General features: G+C 46.3%; 1 protein-coding gene across 2 annotated transcripts in view; it reads right to left on the reverse strand.

The window, feature by feature from the left end:
- The window catches only part of Adcy9 (adenylate cyclase 9), a 125,733-nt gene extending 108,639 nt beyond the window's left edge, over positions 1-17,094 (reverse strand). The window contains exons 1-2 of one of the 2 annotated variants that reach the window (XM_029470752.2): positions 16,412-17,094; positions 14,492-16,227 (exon numbers count right to left, since the gene is read on the reverse strand). In XM_029470752.2, the coding sequence (XP_029326612.1) occupies positions 14,492-16,184 (1,693 nt within the window). In that variant the 5' untranslated portion in view covers positions 16,185-16,227; positions 16,412-17,094. The remainder of the gene's footprint in view (positions 1-14,491; positions 16,228-16,411) is intronic. The other variant, XM_021184932.2, reaches the window with a different exon arrangement.
- Positions 17,095-18,458: the final 1,364 nt, after the last annotated feature.

Genomic DNA, 18,458 nt, shown 5'->3' on the forward strand with positions numbered 1-18,458 from the left:
TCACTTTTATGAAACTGTTTCATACACTGCAAAAATACAGAACCAGATGTTTACATTGGTTAAAACAGGGAAACGTCTGCTGGGCAGGAATGGAAGGTGGCTCGTGCCAGAAATCCCAACACTGCGAGGTTGAGGCAGGAAGCTTGTCAAGAATTCAAGGCCAACCTGAGCTACAAAGTGAGACCCTGTCTCCAAAATGAATAAAGAAAAAGGATTTCTTTTTTTTTTTCTGATTGACTACTGGATGAAATCTTCAGCTCTTCAGAGAACTCAGGCATCCAGAGAGACTTACCATAATTGGTACTTACATCTACAAAATATCAGATGAGAGCGGTTTCATACTCTACCGCATACTTCCCCTAAAACCCTCTAGTAAGGAACTGGCTGGAAGAAAGGGAAAAGCCCCCAAGAACTTAATGTTTAATCAACCTGGAATAAGCCTAGAAGAGAGGATGTTATTTTAAAAAAAATAACTTAACTGGTTATAAAATATGTACATCAAATTATAATCTAGTCCTAATTCTCACTTAACCTCCTCTTTCAGAAAAAACTCAAACAATGGCAAAAATAAAAGAGCTCCATCTCAGACATGGTACATTATTAATCAATAAAGGTTCCTATCACTCACCTTATCCTAATCAGCTTGGGTGTTTCAAAAAAAAAAATACCTGTTCCATCGACTGACAGATGGACAGAGAAAATGATGTCTGCCCTTACACTGATGAGTTCCTGCTGCAAGGTCCAGAGCTCAGGAGCACCAGAGAGCAGAGAGCAGCACAGTGTTTGCCTAGCACATATAGGCTCTTAGTTTTGATCTCCAGCACGTGGGGCAGGGGCACATGATATCTAGCAAAGATGCCATTCATCAAAGGGCCCATGATTCTGTTTGAATGAAAAGTCTGCAGGTTCTGCATCATCACCAACATAAGCTGGGAGGGAAGTTTGGGGAGAAAAGGAAGTGACAGCTAATTAATAAGCATTCCAAAAATTGATTGTGGAGATGCTCACACAGCTCTTTAAAAAAAAAAAAAGTCAGATGGTTCAATGGGTAAACTCCTTGTAGCCAAGGCTGGCAATCTAAGTTCAATCCCCAGGATTCACATGGTAGAAGGAGAGAGAAGACTCACACGCGTTACCCTCTGACCTTTGTATGCATACTTTGGCATACATGTACCCATATACATACACACAAATAAATAAGTACATATTGAGAAACATTTACTGAATGCTTTATATAAGCAAGTTGCATGCCATGAAAATTGTTTCTAAAAAAAACTTTGATATGAAAAAGTAAATCAAAGAAAAGTTCAAATGTATCTATCACCCAAAGGACACTTGCTGACAGTCCACACTCCTCAGCCAAAGCTGTGGGAGAGACAGAAACCTTACTACAGGGCAGGGCTTCTCCAGGGGAAGCATCTGAAACGCAACTGCTATAAATAAAGTAGCAGCATGGGCAGAGCTGGGAAGGCAAACGTTTCTACTTGAGCTCCCACAGCAGAGGAACCAAGCTGACATCTTAGAACCCTCAGCTCTTAAAGCACTCAATGTAAAAAATTCTCTCCTGAGCCAGAAAGAACATTGTGCTAAGTTATTCCAGCTGAGAAATTCTCTGGGAAATGTGTGTAAAAGACAAGGAAACACCCCTGAAATATCTTGTTTGCATGGCAATCCTAAGGTTCTAACCCTTGCAAACAGACAGTAACACCGTCAGTCACTTTGGACGCCTGCCGTGACTCAGGCTGGCAGGCTCACTACCTGAACCTCTGTGGAGTTCAAGTTTGACCACAGGTCATGGGACAAAGGTACTATTCAATGACAACACTGTATTTCAAAACCAAATAGAGCACTTCCCTCTTGCTACTTTATTTCACTAGCCTTGCAAACCACAGAGTGTTACATTCCCTGCCAGGAGAGCCCTTGCTATTCCTTAGAAAGGATAAGGAATGCACTGGAGAAAGGCAAGGTTCAAACCACTATAAACAAAGCAGAGGGTGGGCTCTCTGGTTCACTCCTAGAACATTCTCCCCACTGTGTGTGTGGGGGGGGGGAGGGGACTGGGGATCAAATGGTTTATATCAGTGATTGAAGTGAAGCAAAATGTACAGAGAAAATAAAAAATCTTTATAATATCCGGAGTTCCAATATATCTGGGGACTCCTAGAAAGACCACCAAGTCTCCGACTTACTATACGTGACAGCCAAACTGGGGGATAAAGGCAGGAGAAACCAGTCCTTATGAGTGCCACACTTGGTAACAACCTTATTAGTCTAATATTTGCTCAGTTCTACTAGAGAAAACCATGGCAACACCATGAAATTCATTTTATTGACAACTAATCTTCTGGTCTCTTTCTGACATAATTAATGTTCAGGTTCATGTCCAGGCTAAGGAACACCCATGGGAAGGTGGATATGGCCAGCACAACATGGGGAACCCCTGTGCTCCTAAGGCAAGGTGGGTGGCAAGGAAGGGAATCTCCAGAAGCCCCCAGGCAGCACCATCAAAGAGATTCTGTCTGAAACAAAGACCAACACCCGAGACTGCCCCTTGATCTTCATAAGCACCCACCACACACACCACCCTACTTACCCCCTCCCCCGCCACACACACACACACACAGACACACAGACAAAAAAGAAACACATCCTTTAAACAATTGTATTCATTTCTCAGTTCCCCCAAGCTATTTCAAAAACAGTTCTCAAACTTTCAAAGTGAAGTGGGGTCCTCATGGGATATTCTTGTTTTGTATAACAAATGTGATCCCGAAAACCCATGTGTAAACTTATACTTCTAGAATTCAACCTTACTTATGTTTAAAGGAAGCAAAGAACCCTCTATGAAGTTAAGAATCTCAAACATACCCCATAATTTTGTGGTTCTGTAAATCTGAATTTCCCTATGCTAAATTTGTCTAAATGAGGGTTCATAGTTTAAATCAATGGACAAAGGGGAAACCACTTTTCCGAATTAAGAAAAGTACTATTTTCCAATCCTGAGAGAATCTCAGCTATTCCTAGAGGACAGTGGGGACCTTAAAGCTCAGCCACTTCAGAGTTTATATTTTATAAACAAGAGAAATCTGAAAGTCAGCAAGGCTAAGCAGGAGTGGGGAGAACTCTGCCAAATGTGCTGACCTTGGGGGCGGAGAGAGCATCTTAAGATGGAAAGCTGCTCTGCAAGAGTGAAGCCATCTCACAACTGTGATAATTCTGTAACAGCGCTCCCCTGTCAGACACAGCCTCCACCCCAACTATCAAACAGCGCCCTGACATGACAAAAAGGAACACAGATGACCTTAGAAACTTCTGGAGATAAGAACTCAGTCACATAGAGTCACAAAATACAGTGCCACCTGCACTTTCAAGTAGTCACACTTAATAATGTAAAGTTAACTGGATCAATCATAAACAACATTTACTTAAAACATCAGAGCTTTTGTGATACAATGTTATTTTAATATCTGTATACAAAAAAAAATATATCAGATGACTATAGGTTTTCTTCCTCTCTAGATCAGATTTTTAAAAAAAAGTAAGCTACTATTTCACAAATAAATCAAATATGAAAACAAATGACTGAAAAGCTGATTTCTGTATTGCATTTTTCTCGCTTTGGAAGAAAAAAGCAACTGAACGGAATTTAACAACATTACATAAAAATCCTGGAAGTTATGTAAAACAAATAACCTGAAGCTTTGTTCCCCCAAAAGGGGGGGGTGGGTAAGTGAGTGTATAATGATGGGTTTTATGTACATAAATGACAAATAAAGAATTACCACAAATACAAAATTATTCAAGATAAATATACTTCTTGAGACGTCTGTGGTAAAGCTTGCAGCTCGCATGAATAAATGAAGTCAGTTCACCCTACCTTTCCCATATCCCCTAGGCTTCTGCTTTCCTGTCACACAGCCCAGGCTGCTCTCCTTGCCTTCCAGCCACAGGAACACAGCAGGCCAGAGGCCGTCAGCCTGGCTCCTCAAGTTCACATCCTCAGACCCAGTGTCCTGACTGGCTCTCCTCCACTGCCCATTCTAGTTCCTGTCAAAGCCCCCTCTGTGTTAAAGACTTAGCTCAGTAATGGATACTGTTCCATGCCAGACTATATCCCAAACAGCTACACAAAACAAACTGGAAGGGCAGAGAAGGCCACAGGGCTTTGCTAGGAATGGCTAGGGAGTTCACTGAACAGAGGCTGTAGGGGGGCTACTGTTTGCTTTGGTTTGGTTTTGGTTCTTTTGTAGTGAGGATTGAATGCAGGTCCTCTAAGTCTTGCTAAGCACTCGACAGTGTCCACAGTGTAGAGTGTACAAAGCTGTACACTAGATAGGAGCAAGGACTAGTACCCAAGGCTGCTCTGTAATACACACATACATATACACACACACACATTCTCTCTCTCCCTCCCTCCCCCTCCCCACACTCAGATACTCAGACACAAACACTAGCATGCTCACACAGAGAGAGAAAAAAATTAAGCTTGTTTTTTTAAACAATTATTTTCACTTTACATCTTCTCAAAGACATTTAAAAAGTGGTTCTTAACCTTTCAAAATAAAGTGGAGGTCCCTTCGTATTTGTGGAGTGTCTCCAGAAACTCCATGGATATTAGTGTCATTCATAAACTCTCCGGTCCTTTATATAAAAAGGCACAGCATTTGCACATAATACATGCATGTATTCCTGGTGGGCCTTGGATTACTTACAATACCAACTATAAGTGATATGTAAATAGGCATTTATTCTAGACTGTGCAGGGAATACAGACAAGAAGAAAAGGCTGTACATATTCAATGGAGATGCAATTTGCTTTTCAGAATAATTTCTATCTGAGGTTGATTGAGCCCACAGATATGGAACTCTGAAGAGGACAGAGGGCTGTGTGACCACTGCTGTGTGACCACTGAGCAGCTAGAATATGTCAGCAGTGCTTAAATTGTAAAAAGCTCTTATCTCAAAACAGTGCAGCAGGGTGGAAAGAAATCACTCACAAATAAGTCAGTCAGACACAGGAACACCTAAGGGAAATGAGAGAAGCCAGCACCCTCTCCCAGGAGGCACTGTTCAGAGCAAGGCTCCCAGGAAGGGAACTACTGCAACTGTCTTCCAGAACCTTCCATAGCTATACTGAGTATATTTCTCAGCTACAAACAGGTCATCTTCATCTTGGTGTAGGGTTTTTCTTTTGCTGATCTTTGCCACCATTTATCTATATTTGCAGACACATGTCCTTCAGCAGACCTTAGTGGGAAGATACTGTAAAAATAAATGCCACATTGCTTCATAATTGCCAATTGCAAGAATGTAAATGAGAGCTTCCCAGTAACTTGGAGATGTACGTGGCTTTCCTCTGCAGTTTATTTCTTCATGTAAACATGAATATACTATTAATTTTCCATTCAAAACAGGAGAGGGTAAACTTTAGCTGTCTTTCTGTATAAACATATCAGAAAAACTGAATTAATGAGATTTCAATACCTATAATTTCTTGGTTACTTAAAAATGCTACTGAGAAGAAAATCTACCATAAGCCACTGGGGTTGCATGAAAAAGGACATGGCAGCCAAGCTGTGGGGCCCCCACATGCTTAAGATGATACAAATTGGGTATCAAAATGGAGTGTTCTGTAGAGGGGTGGCTCAGCAGTTAAGAGTGCTTGCTGCCCTCCAAGAAAACCTGAAGTTTGGTTCCTAGTCTCTATGTTGGTGACTCACAACTGCCTATAATTCCAGTACCAGGGAATTGACACACTTCTGGATCCCACTGTCAACTGAACTCACACACACATGCCCACAAAGACACACAAGCACACACATGATTAAAAATAAAAATACTAGCCAGGCAGTGGTGGCACACGGCTTTAATCCCAGCCATTGAGAGGCAGAGGCAGGTGGATTTCTGAATTCAAGGCCTGCCTGGTCTACAGAGTGAGTTAAAGGATAGCCAGAGCTACAGAGAGAAATCCTGTCTTGAAAAACCAAAATAAATAAATAAATAAATAAATAAATAAATAAAAATATTTCAGAAAAAGATCTTCAGCTGGATGTGGTAAGACGTGACTTTAATCCCAGCACTCAGGAGGCAAGACAGGCAGATCTCTGAGTTCAAGGCCAGCCTTGTCTAAGAGCAAGTTCCAGGACTCTGTAGCCAGGGCTACACAGAGAAACTCTGACTCACGAAAAAAAAAAAAAAAAAAAAAGTAAGATCTGTAATGGAATACAATATCAACTAATATAAATCAAATAAAATCCAAGAGAAGTCTATATGTATTCATGAAGAAACCGCTGTTCCTTGAGAACGCTGTTAAGAAAGTACCTGGGGGCTGGAGAGATGGCTCACAGGTTAGGAGCTCACACTGCTCTTTCAGAAGAACAGAGGTCGGTTCCCAGCAGCTACCTCAGGTGGCTCCCAACCACCACCACCCCCCGGAACTCCAGCACTGGATTGAGAGCCAGCTCCAAGGCCTCCACAGGCAAGCCCCCTCACCCATGTGTCATTAGAACAGTCTCTTCTTAAGAAAACCAATTTGGAACATGGCTGGCAAGGTGGCTCAGTGTCACTGCTACACAAGCCTGAGGTCCCATGCTGAAAGAAAAGAGCCAGTTTTCAAACGTTCTCCTCTGGTCTCCACATCCCACTTGTGCACAATGGTGATATTGCAATGTGTGTATGCACACATACAGAATACACAAAAATAAAGTTTTCAAAAGAACCCACCAAAATAAAGAAGGAAGGAATGAGGCCAACGACACAGAAACCTTTACACACGTGTCACAGTGATAGGATTTCACAGCAGGGGACAACAAGTAAAACTGCTGTGTGAACCAGAAAGGGATAGAGAGACGTAAGGTTGCTCTGGGCACTGCTGAAAAAGAATCACCCCGTTCAATACCGTCAGCTGCTGGACTGAGTCTCTGATGAGTTCCTGTGAGCCAAGTCCTTCCTAAGCACTTGACATGTACTCAACATTTAATTGCCATAACTCAGTGAGGTGGGTGCTACTGTTTTCTGATGCATTCCTTTGGATTTAAGTACTGAATTAAGCACTTACTTGGTGACTCTTTCTGATCGTTTGAACATTATAAATTACTGAATCTCTCCCTATTTCACTCTAAAGGACTGACAAAATAGAGACAACAGGAGTCTGTCTTGCTCGGCATTATATAAATAAATGTAAATATAAATAATATAAAAAAAAATCACACATCCAGGTCATATACTCCAGTAGAGGAACACAGTCTATCACCAGATCTTTGTCCATGCTTTGCCAAGGGTAGGAACTTCTTCAATATTTAGTGGATAAATAAAAGAGTTTACAGTAGAATAACAGCTTTTGCTTAAAGTTCAGCCATATCTCCAGGCTCAAAAAGTTGAGGATTTTCCCATAATTCCTCAATTATCTAGTGCCACATCACTGTAAGTACCTCAAAGCTGTAGGGGCTTGAAGCTGCCCAAAAACAATATTGGTGAGCTCCGGGAGTTTGCAGTGAGGAAGCTGCCAAGCTCAGCTGCTACAGTGTAACCAGAGCAAGCTGTAGGGCTTGCAGTCTGGACACTTGCCCTTCAGGCCCAGTCCCTGGTGTGTTCTGGGTTTCAGTGTTCACCAGACAGAGTGTAGCAAAGAAGAGTCCTCTGTGAGGACAAATATAACTTGCCCCAGAGGGGAAGACTTGCAACTGAATGGCCATTGCCACTATGTAAATAAGTCACTTGGTTGATCACTTGAATCCTCTCATCTAACTCTCCCCTCCTGAGCGACAACCTCTGAGGATCTGCCCTCTGTGCACTTACAGCTCCCCGGCAGCCTGTCCAGATCCTGCAGTGAAGAGACACAGCACAGAAAACATAAACCAAGCACCTAACCACTAAATTATACGGCAAGAGAGTAGGCACTTTTAAAAGCTGCAAAACAACACCAATGTTCTCACAGAGGAGCTTTAAGGAAAAGCAAAATTTTTGAACTAAAGTCACTAGTTCCTTCCACAGTAGATGCAAAATGCCTGTCACATGCCTATTTGGGCAATATACACTTAGCACTGCCCTTCTTTCTTTTCTAATTCTTTGTGTGTGAACAGGGCTTCAACTAATTCAGGCTGTCCTCAAACTTTATATAACTGAGGATGACCCTGAACTTCCCATCCTGCCGCCACAGCCTGCATGCTGAGAATACAGGCGTAACCACTGGTCCTGGTGTTATACAGTGTTGCAGATCAAACCCATAATACCATGCATGGTAGAGACAAACACTGCTAGCAGTCATCTTTGAGGTCACATAGCAGGATGTTTGTGAGGGCAAAACTATTTTCATAAAGTCTTGAAGACCTTATTTGCCTTCGCAGCATAGGTGTGTCATGGTGTTACAATAGCTACAGGGGGTAAAAACACTCATGTCGTGCGCTACACAAGGCAGAGGACCAAACTGTACTGTCATGGCACTCTTAGCCACGCCACGCACGCAGAGGAAAATAGTCTCACTGAAGAATGTCCTTGATGAAACAGTAATAATTAATGACTATTAAATCTCAACCTTGAATATGTCTTTTTAGTAGTCTCTGTGATAAAACAGGAAACACACCTCCAGCACGATGCCACATGCCAAGGTCCCATGGCTGCCAGGAGAGCCACTATGCAGCCAGGGGCTGCAAGCTGAATTGGTGGCTTTCTCCTGGAACATCATCTGTACTTGACCTACAGACAAACTCTAGACAAGTCTGAGTGCTGCCAGACTGCTTCTGAAAAACTAACAAAATGAAGCTGTTGCTTCAAGGAAATCAAAAGTGTTTGCTGTCCATGATCAAAGCTCAGACTCTGAAGTGGGAAAAAATTCAGATTTCTCCAAATGACCATGTACATCGCTATAAGTCACAGCTGAAGAGAAAGTTCATTAAAACACCCAGTGAAACATCCTATGACAACATATGAAAGAAGCTGAGAACAAGGCCCAGGGTTCCTTGTCATCACGAAGCTTTAAGAAACTCCTGCTTGTTAATGTTGGCATGGAGTCAAAGAAAAATGCCCACAGTGATCTCAATACCATGGCCCTTCACTTCCCAAGGCCTCGTATGCATCAAGAGAGATGTGCTATGCGCTACACGTCCTTCACTACCCAGGGACAGAGCGCACGGAGGCGGTACAACACAGCTGGACACTAAGAAGGCTAACAAGATGGGTTTCCATTGTTCAGAGTCTATAATTTCTCAAATTAACTTTTGATTAACACAGACATTAAACAAACTTGCAAAACAGACTTCCTGTTCTCACTAATTCCTTATGTCTGAATATAGTTACTTCTTATATATTTTTGTTTTTATTAAAATATTATTTATATTAATTTCTCTATTTTGGTTTCTAATGTGGTAAAAGAAAATCTATGGATAAACAGTGACCTCAATAATTGAGGAGTGTAAAGAGACCCTTAGACCAAATGCTTTGAGCTACTAGCTCTGAGAAGGTCTCATAAACTGGAATGTCCCGCTTTCTTCACCCTGTTCGTAAGTCTACACAGTCCGCACAGTTGGCCTCCAGTGCCTCTGCCCCATTGTCTCTGCAGTAGGAAGGAGAAGGCTGGCATCCTCGCTGACTCCGAGGACCTGAGTCTTCCACTCCACTCAGCACAGAGTGTGGGGAGCAGGTGTGGCAGCAGTCCCAAAGGCGCCAGGGACTGCAGCTAAGTCGTAGGATTTGCACCTGACTTCCTCATATAAGCCACAACCATCTGAGAGCTGCGCAGGTGCACCAGGATACTGGCGAATCCATTCTGATGGAGATATGCCCCTGCTGCCCTGATTAGCTGAAGCTGCATACCTGGTGAGGTGATGTGGCCTGCTGTGCGTGGATGGGAACTGAGAGTATATAAGAGTGAGAGGCCCAGGGCTCGGGGTCTTTCGCCTACACAGTCAATGCGCAGCCCAATAAACGTGTGCAGAAGGATCCTATTGTGGTGTCTTTCTTGCTGGCGAGTCAGGCGTCCCACAACAAAGGGTACCAGTCACTCCAGTACACACGAAACACCGGATTCCCAAGGTCGGGACACAGCGAGAGTCACAGCGTTCTCTGGTGAGCCCGCCCGTTCCCCTGGCCCATCCCTCCGTCTGTGCAAGCCAGGCATCCCTCCCTGTGAGGCTCAGCTCCTTCTCTTTATAAAACCCCTCTGGTGTTTGTTTCTAGATGCTGCTTAGGAAAGTCTGAAGTCTCTTGAATGCCACCTGCACATGAGCCAGAGCCCCATGGATGTGGTGCTGCTTTCTCCCACTCTTTTTGTGGCCACACAGATGAATAGTGACTACAAAAACAAGCACATCAAAATCCCACCAGAAACACCAAAACCATTACCGCCTGCCAAAGGCTCAGACACACCATACCCAAGCATAGAAAAGTCAGTGTGGCATTGAGAGGCAACTCTGGCCCATTAGCAAAAACACAATTATTATGAATCTTCTTTTTAGTGTCCTACGTTTTTAGTAATTCTACCCTAAAATATTACCTTCTTTTCCTCTGCATTCCATCAGAAATTCAGCAAACGGTATTCTTAATTTCCTTGCCAAAAGTTAATTCACTCAAAAGCTTATCTTGGGAATTAACAGCTGTGAGCAAATTACTTAAAGCCACGTAATTTGGTCCCACAGGGCTTGACAAGGTTGTTATAGAAAAGGCCAGGACGGCAGCACATGCACTTGAGAGGCCGAAGCAGGAGGACTGCAAGCTTAACCCAGCCTGGGTTATACGCACACTATGTAGCAAGGCATCATCTCAGACAGACCAACGGAACTCCCAGGGCTGCAGCTCCACAGCTGGCTGTCGTCGCCTCTGCCAGCTGTGGAGCCACATTTTCGGCTTCGGCTTCTCTAAGCCACTTGCTTCCTGTAGGCTGTGTTTCTGTGTGTTTGGGAGATGTTACCCAAGCACGCAGTGGTGGGAGCTGAGTTGCTCTCCCGGGGGCTCCACAGCCTAAATTTTGGGGAAATGTCTTTATCTGTATGACTAACGGTGCAATGGCTACCAGGAATTCTTTCTGTAAGGCTTCAGCCTATCCACATAGGGCCAGGGCAGCTGGAGGCAAGTTCAAAGTTTTACTCTCTGCCCCCATCTCTGCATCTACCACAGGAAGAAGCAAACCTCTGGATAACAGTCCTCATCTTTGGTCACAGCACATAAGAATGGCCACGATCTCTCTAGCTTTGAGGTTTATCTCAACACTACAGCAGGAGCATTCTTCCTGTAGCTCATATTTAGCTGTTTCGCCTCGGTTTCATAATTGCTGTTACTCTGTGGATTATTTCCAAAACCTTGAGCTTCTCCATTACCCCACTAGCGAATCCCGTGTGAGACTAGAGAGCTAACTGCTCACTCAAAGCTCAGCCTCTATGTGATGAGAACAGGACATTTTATCATTTGTACCCTATTGTAGATCCAGAACCTAGAATTGGGCATGAGTCACGGTTTCCAGACCTGTTCATATTCTTCGGCCAGATCCATCTCCCTCCATTCTTACCACAGCAACGCCACACCAACCCTTCCTCACTCCAGAAGATCCCCAGGTCTGTTCCGGAAACATGAAAGGCTCTTTTACCTCAAACTGTGAAACAGCCACACCCCATCCCCGCCTCTGATTAAGCCTAGCTTGGGGTCCCATCCGGTTATCTTAATACTGCTGGCACCTGACCCTCATCTCCACTGACAGCGCAGCTTACCTTCCCTCAGGCCACCCCCAACCCCTCACCTAGGATTTGTTCAAACAGCACATTCATCTTCAGGCTCCTCCCAGGCTAGAAGCCCTAGAACTGAGTTTTCAGTTTGAGATCACCAGGCCTTTTACATAAGTCCCAACAGGGGCTCCTTCCCTCGTTTGAGAGTCTGGATCAAATGCAAACTCTTTAGGGCACCCATTGCCTTCCTAGTCCTGATGAACTGAGTCCAACAGCCCAACCCTACTGAGAAACATGAATGACAGTCTAGGCCCAAGCCGTCTGCTCTGTACTCGGCACACTTCCTTTGCCCATCTGTAGAGCTTAGGCTCAGGACTCACTCTGGCACGTGCCTCTCTCTAGGTCCCAAACATATAAACACACTCGGCAACAACTCTGCCAACCAGGGCCTTGCCAAGGTCAGGAATGCCATGGTCCATTCACAGTGGTGGACATAGATAGGTGTGTTATAATCAGGGGGAGACAGTTAGACAGACAGACAAAGGAAAACAGAGGGAGAAATATGAATGAGAAGAAATAGGAGATCAGCATTCCATTCAGATCCTTTAGGCAGAGGTGGCCCTGCTATGCTGCCACAATTCCAGAATACAAAGGGGAGACAAGAAGCAAAGAAGGCAAACAGGTTTCAAAAGGGGCTGGGAGCTGGGCAGAGAGATGCTCTTGCCACAGTCCTGTCCATGTGTTTTTCAGAATGAGCAGAGAAAATGGAATAAATAAATAATAAATAAATCACTCTTGAGAACATGGTTCAAGGAGAGAATACTGAACTTAAAAATCAGCAACAATTCATCCAAGCCTTTTCTTCCTTCCCTTTCATCTTTTCTCCCTTCCCTTCCTCTTCTTCCTTCCCTTCTCCATCCATTTACAAACCTTTTGTACACATCTCATGTGCATTTCTTTTTAAGTTAACTTACCACATTTACACTATTCGGAACGATTAAGCTTATTTGCAATTAAACTTTAAACTGCTCCCCCACCCCAGAATTTCTTTTTGTATTTTTCTTGAGGGGATTTCTTTGAGCCCCTGGGTCTATAAGTAACAGCTACTATTATTTTTGAAGTCCAAATGCTATATATCACACAAAGCACACCTCACAAAACTGCCTCCACTATCCTGTGACCCAACACATTCGATCTTTACATACACTGCAGTGCAGTGCGGTCCAACACCACAGGTCACAACTGTGCCACAATCCCTGTCATGGAGGGCTTTCATCCACTGATACCATGAAGCCCCAAAGCAGGGGCCACATTCATAACTGGAAAGACATTTGTCATAGCAAGATCTTTCCAAGGGAACTCAAAGCATCACTTGTGAGCTGGTCAATGCCCACGTTCAAATCTCCCTAGACCAAGGGAATTCTCTGGAGAAATTTTTCCTGCTATGTCTATAAATTGCTTAACAACTAATAAAAACTCAGGAGAAAGAAAACCCACACTGGCCAGAGAAGAATAAATGGCAAGGGAACTCAGATCACAAACTCCCACAGAACTCCCTGCAGTGCTATAAGCCTGCACAAGAACAACTCAGCCACTCTCTCATTTCCCCATCTGATTTAAACCACCACCTCTCCTCCCTAAGTTCCCTCTCCTGGGGTTTTTTAATTGTGTAATTATTCGACATTTGGATACCACAAAACACAATACTGCTTTAATGTAGCTTTTCAAAATTGATGTTAATTCTATATACTTCTAAAATAAATGCTCCCTCAGTCCTGAAGGTTTATAAAGTGGTGGTGCACGACTTTAATCCCGGCACTCAGAAGGCAGAGGCAGGAGGATCTTGTAAGTTTGAGGCCAGACTGTCTATAGAGCATGTTCCAGGATAGCCAAAGATACAAAGAGAAATCCTGTCTCCAAAAACCACCACCACCACCACCACCACCACCAGGACAGTAAAACACTGTTTAAAAGTGCAGGGGATGGGATCCTTTTCTGGGTCCCATTTTATACATCCATTTTCTAGACCTCAAAGACTTTTGTTCTACACAAAAATAAGAAAATAAACAAAAGTAAAATGTAACCCAGCAAAAATTCCAAGAACACTAAGGACCTTAAAACTAAGGGCAAATAACAAAAAATAAAAATAAAAGAAAAAAAAAAAAAAAAAAAAACTAAGGACAAAGAACCAGATGCAAATGTGAGGGATGAAAAACTTCCCAACAGCTGCTGAAAGATAGAAATGAAAACTTAGGAGAGGGGGAGGGAGGGCAGGAGGGTCAGGGGAGGGAAGATTGATGACTGCACACTAACAGGCACACATGTCTAATTCCCCAGGATCCTACAGAACAGAGTCAGCTTCCTAGCCCTATTTTGACCATAAGCAAAGCAAGGCCTGAAGAAGAAAAGGAGTTTGGGGTTAACAGTTTTGTCAAAAGAGATAGGGAAACACCTACATGGAGTTTAAGGGCAATTTCTTTAAGTGCTAAAAAGTTGTAACTTTCAAAGGTCTCTGATACCCACACACACTCACTTGGCTTTCTACCAGAATTTCAGAGACATCGCAGCCAACAGGCAGGGTGTGAGTTTTCAAAGTTCTCCTTCCTTTAAGGTCTCATCTAGGTCAGCCCTGTCTCCGTGTTCCTGTCTGCACTGTGACTAGGTCTATAACATCTGACTCACTAGAAAAAAAAAAAAAAGGCACACTGATTCCCCACAGTCAGGTGTACCGATACAGCCAACTGCCTCCAGACACTATCGCTGGAAAGAGGTTTTTCAATTATTAATACCATGGAATGCAAACAGGATGGGGAAGGGAGAAGACAAAGAAAAGCACGTACCTTTCAACTGGTCAGCAACCACACTCTGCCCAAGGCGCTCAATAACTCTCCCATCTTCCATTTCATACCTGTCGTCTAAGTATTTTGCAGTGGCCTCAGATATGTGAACTTTGCCAGCCACTCCCAGCTGCTCCATGAGATTAGCCAAGTTCACATCGTTGGACCACACATCAAATTTAAACCTCCTCATGCCCAGGATGCCACACAGGACAGTCCCCGTGTGAACCCCAACACGCATGTTCACCATCTCTTTCTTCTCCTGGCAGAACTGCTCGATGGCTTTTATCATGCCTAAGCCCATTTCAATGCAGCAGTAGGCATGGTCTGCCCGGGGCTCCGGACACCCTGCCACACAATAGTAACAGTCTCCCAGAGTGCTGATCTTCTCACACTTGGTCTCCTCACACAAGCGGTCAAAGCGACCAAACAGATCATTGAGTAGACCTACCAAGGCATGAGCAGATTTGTTGGCGCTCATCTTGGTGAAACCCACAATGTCTGCAAATAAAATACTGACTTCTTCAATCTGCTGCATCTTAAAGGGGCGGAATGCTATCGGTGCCTTCTGTATGGAGGACTTCTTCTTCCTGTTCTTGGGACTGGAGGTGGCATGCCTCTTGACGGAATTCTCACTCTCCTCGTCCCCTTGTTTCATTAAGTCGTCAGCTATGATTCTTGGCATCACTGAATGAATCATCCTTTCTTTCAGGGCTTTCTCTACTTCCAGATCTTTGCCGTGCATAATGGATTGTCCCACCTTGAGAAAGGTGCTCCTGGACCTCACCTGAGACATGACAAACAGATGGATCCCGATAGCGTGAATGCACACGTGAAGCAGGGCTCTGCTCAGCAGCTCCCAGTGCAGGGCCCCAGGGCCCGGGGAAGGGTAGCAGTCTTCGTTTCGGAAATGGTAGCCAAAGGTCTCAAAAAGGACAGAATAGACCACCCCCAAAAACAAGCTCAGGTACAGAGGTAAATGCATGACTGTGTAGAGCAAAAAGAGCACTTCGATGCATATGGAGAAGCTTCCAACTTGAGATAAGCAAGTGTCCGCCGGAGTGGCCGTGAGAGTATGATTGGAGCTGTCAACACGTCCTGACAGAGGTGTCCAAACCTGAAACTGCGCAGCCAGGGTCAGGGCGAACACCAGCAGGGTGAGAGCCAGCGAGGTCCACGCATAATGCCGGGCGTACAGCTTGGTGAAAGTAAACAGGAAAAAGCCCACACACACCACCAGGAAGCATAGAGCCGGGACCACCATGACAATCACTTTGGATCTCATGTGGACAGCGAAATAGATGCTCCAGAGAAGGCAGGCGAAGCCCACATAAAAGAGTGCGTACCGGAAGCGGCGCTGGGTCTGCGGAAAGCAGCGCTCCAGGCAGGCCTCCTCCAGGTTCATGGAGTCAAATTTGGGGTCCCACCACCGGCTGGAGGCCCTCTCAAAAAGCTGGGGCAGCTTCTTCTGTCTGCGCAGGCGACCCCCGCCGCCAACCCTCCGGGGAAGGCCCCCTGAGTCTCCCGAGCTGCTACAGCTGGAGGAGATGCTGTACTTGCAGTGCTTCGGGTGGGTGTTGGAGGACAGCTGCTTAGGGTTGATCTTGACCCTCACGCTGTTGCTGTCTCCGCTTGAGTCGCAGCTCACCTCGGTGCTATGGTGATGCAGCAGCTGCTGGTGGGGTGAGGAAGCCATGTTGCCGAGTTCTTGGAACCTTTCCCGACCAGGTCAGGGGTACCTGCAGGCAAAACCAGCAGAATTAGAGCGGCCTGACTACACACACTCCCGGAGGGCCACGCGACCTGTGCTTGTCGCGAGTGCGAGCTCTGGCGAGCCACTTGGGAAGGCACCATATGCTCACCAAAACTGCCCATAAAGGCGAATAAACGCGCCAAGGCGAGCGAGAACCGCACGGGCCGTACCTGGTGCTCCCGGGGTTCTCGTGCCGCGGCCGCGCTGAGTCTTGGGTCCCCGGTAGCGCTGCGCTGCGCTCCCCTCGGGCGCCGTCGCCCGCTGGTGGCCTCTCCCCGTGCGCCTCCAACTGCAGCTCCAGAGGGAAGTTCAGACCTTGAGCGCTCCGGGCACCGGGAGCAGCTTTCGCAAAAACAACTCGGGAGGCGAGCACCGCTTCATCCTGCCGCAGCAGCGCCCGGTGCGGTGCGTCAAAGCGCCCGGGCCGACCTGCGGCTCCTGCCGCGTCCCGTCCCCGTGCCACTAAGCACCAGCGGGCTACCCTGCCCCGCGCCCCTGCTCACGAGCTTGAGGAGCCCGAGGGCCGCCCGTCCGAGCGGCCGGTCTAGCAGGGCCTGCTGCCCGCAGCCGAACGCACCCCCGCCCAGAGCCGAGCTCGGGGCACTGCGCGGGCCCCTCCACAGACCGCGGTGCGGGCTGCCGCAGAGCCTGACTCCCGCGACGCCGGCTGGCCAGCACGCCGGTCGTCCGCACGCCGCGCCCACGCCCCAGGGGCCCTGCCTGAGCTACAGATGCCGCTGCGGCTGCGCCCGCCGCCCGCTCTCCCGCAGCCGCTGCCTCAGGTCGGAAGAGTAGCAGCCGCAGCCGCAGCCGCCGCCACCACCATCTCCGGCCCCCTCCCCCTCCCCCTCCCGCTGTCACTGACAGACGCGCGCCCGCGCCGCCCCTCTCCTCTGCCGCAGCGCGCACGCGCGGCCCGTCACCGCACGCACGTCACCGCCGGGTCCGGGACACGCGCACCAGCAGCGCGCCACCCCGCCTAGGAGCGCGCGCCCGGCTCGGGGCTGCAGCGGGGCGGGGCCGGGCGGACGCGCTCTGGGCTCCGCCCTCCGCCCCGGGCTGCTCCGCGCCTGGGCCGCCTGCTGTGGGCACCAGGCCTCCGCCTTCTTCTAAGGCCTTGGCTGTCTCTGACTACTTGCCCGGCAGCCGGGCCCCCAAGTCCGCACAGGAAACATCTAAGCTCAGTTTACCTTTTGGATACATCGAAGTTTTCAGTCCCTGGCTTTGCTCGATTGTGACCTCCCTCCCCTTCTGCCAGCAATGTAGGAGTGTTCCCAGTGGTGCTAGGCCCCTCTGAACTTGCTGGGGGATGGAAATGATCATCGCTGGCCAAGCCACCTCTGATAGCTTCTAAAGTCGAGCACCACGGTGGACCACCTTTGCCAACCCCCTGGGGAAGTTATCTTCCCGACTTTGAAGACCTCTCATTCTTCACATGAACAACTGTTTTTCCCTCTCCACAAGGAAAACTTTCAAAGAAATCAGCTTCCCATGAACAAGTTCTACATCGGTCTGTGTATAAACTCTGGCCTGAATAAACACAATTCTATATTCCCTGGTTGCACGCTGGCTGCCACACGGTACAGTGTTTTTCTGCAACCACAGGGGACTGACTGACCCTTCCTTCCCACAGCTCTCGAGGCCCATCCCAGGCATCCACAGTCACTGTGGAATTCAGGAATAGGGAGGTAAAATATAGACTATCTATACAACCGAATATTATTCGACTATAAAAATGAAGTACACTTGCTACAACCTCTGAAACACACTGGGTAAAAGAAACCAAACACAAGAGGCCACATATTGTATGATTGTATTAATGTGAAATGCCCAGAACAAGCAAATCTATAGGGAAAATACAGGTGATGGATGCCTGCGGTTGTATGAAGAACTAGGTATTGACTACACTATCAAGCCTGGGGTTTCCTTTTGGGGTGATGAAAACATCTGGAACTAGTGAGGACACAACGCCATGGATTCTGTAGTAGGTATACTTCATGAGCGTACTAGTGTCTTTGGATTACTTTAATGATAAGTACAACTGCATAAATGGTAAATTTTATGCAGTATGTATTGCACCACAATAAACAGATAGGAACTTTTGTTAAAGTAAACGTGTCATTGCTGATATATTCCAGCTCAAAGTGCAAAATCTCCATCTAATTATGAGAAAACATCTGAGGAAGGAATTTAATCTGAAAAATACTCCACAACCAA

The sequence above is a fragment of the Mus caroli genome, unplaced genomic scaffold, assembly GCF_978045245.1.
Source record: "Mus caroli unplaced genomic scaffold, Mus_caroli_1 scaffold_17, whole genome shotgun sequence".
Classification (NCBI taxonomy): domain Eukaryota; kingdom Metazoa; phylum Chordata; class Mammalia; order Rodentia; family Muridae; genus Mus; species Mus caroli.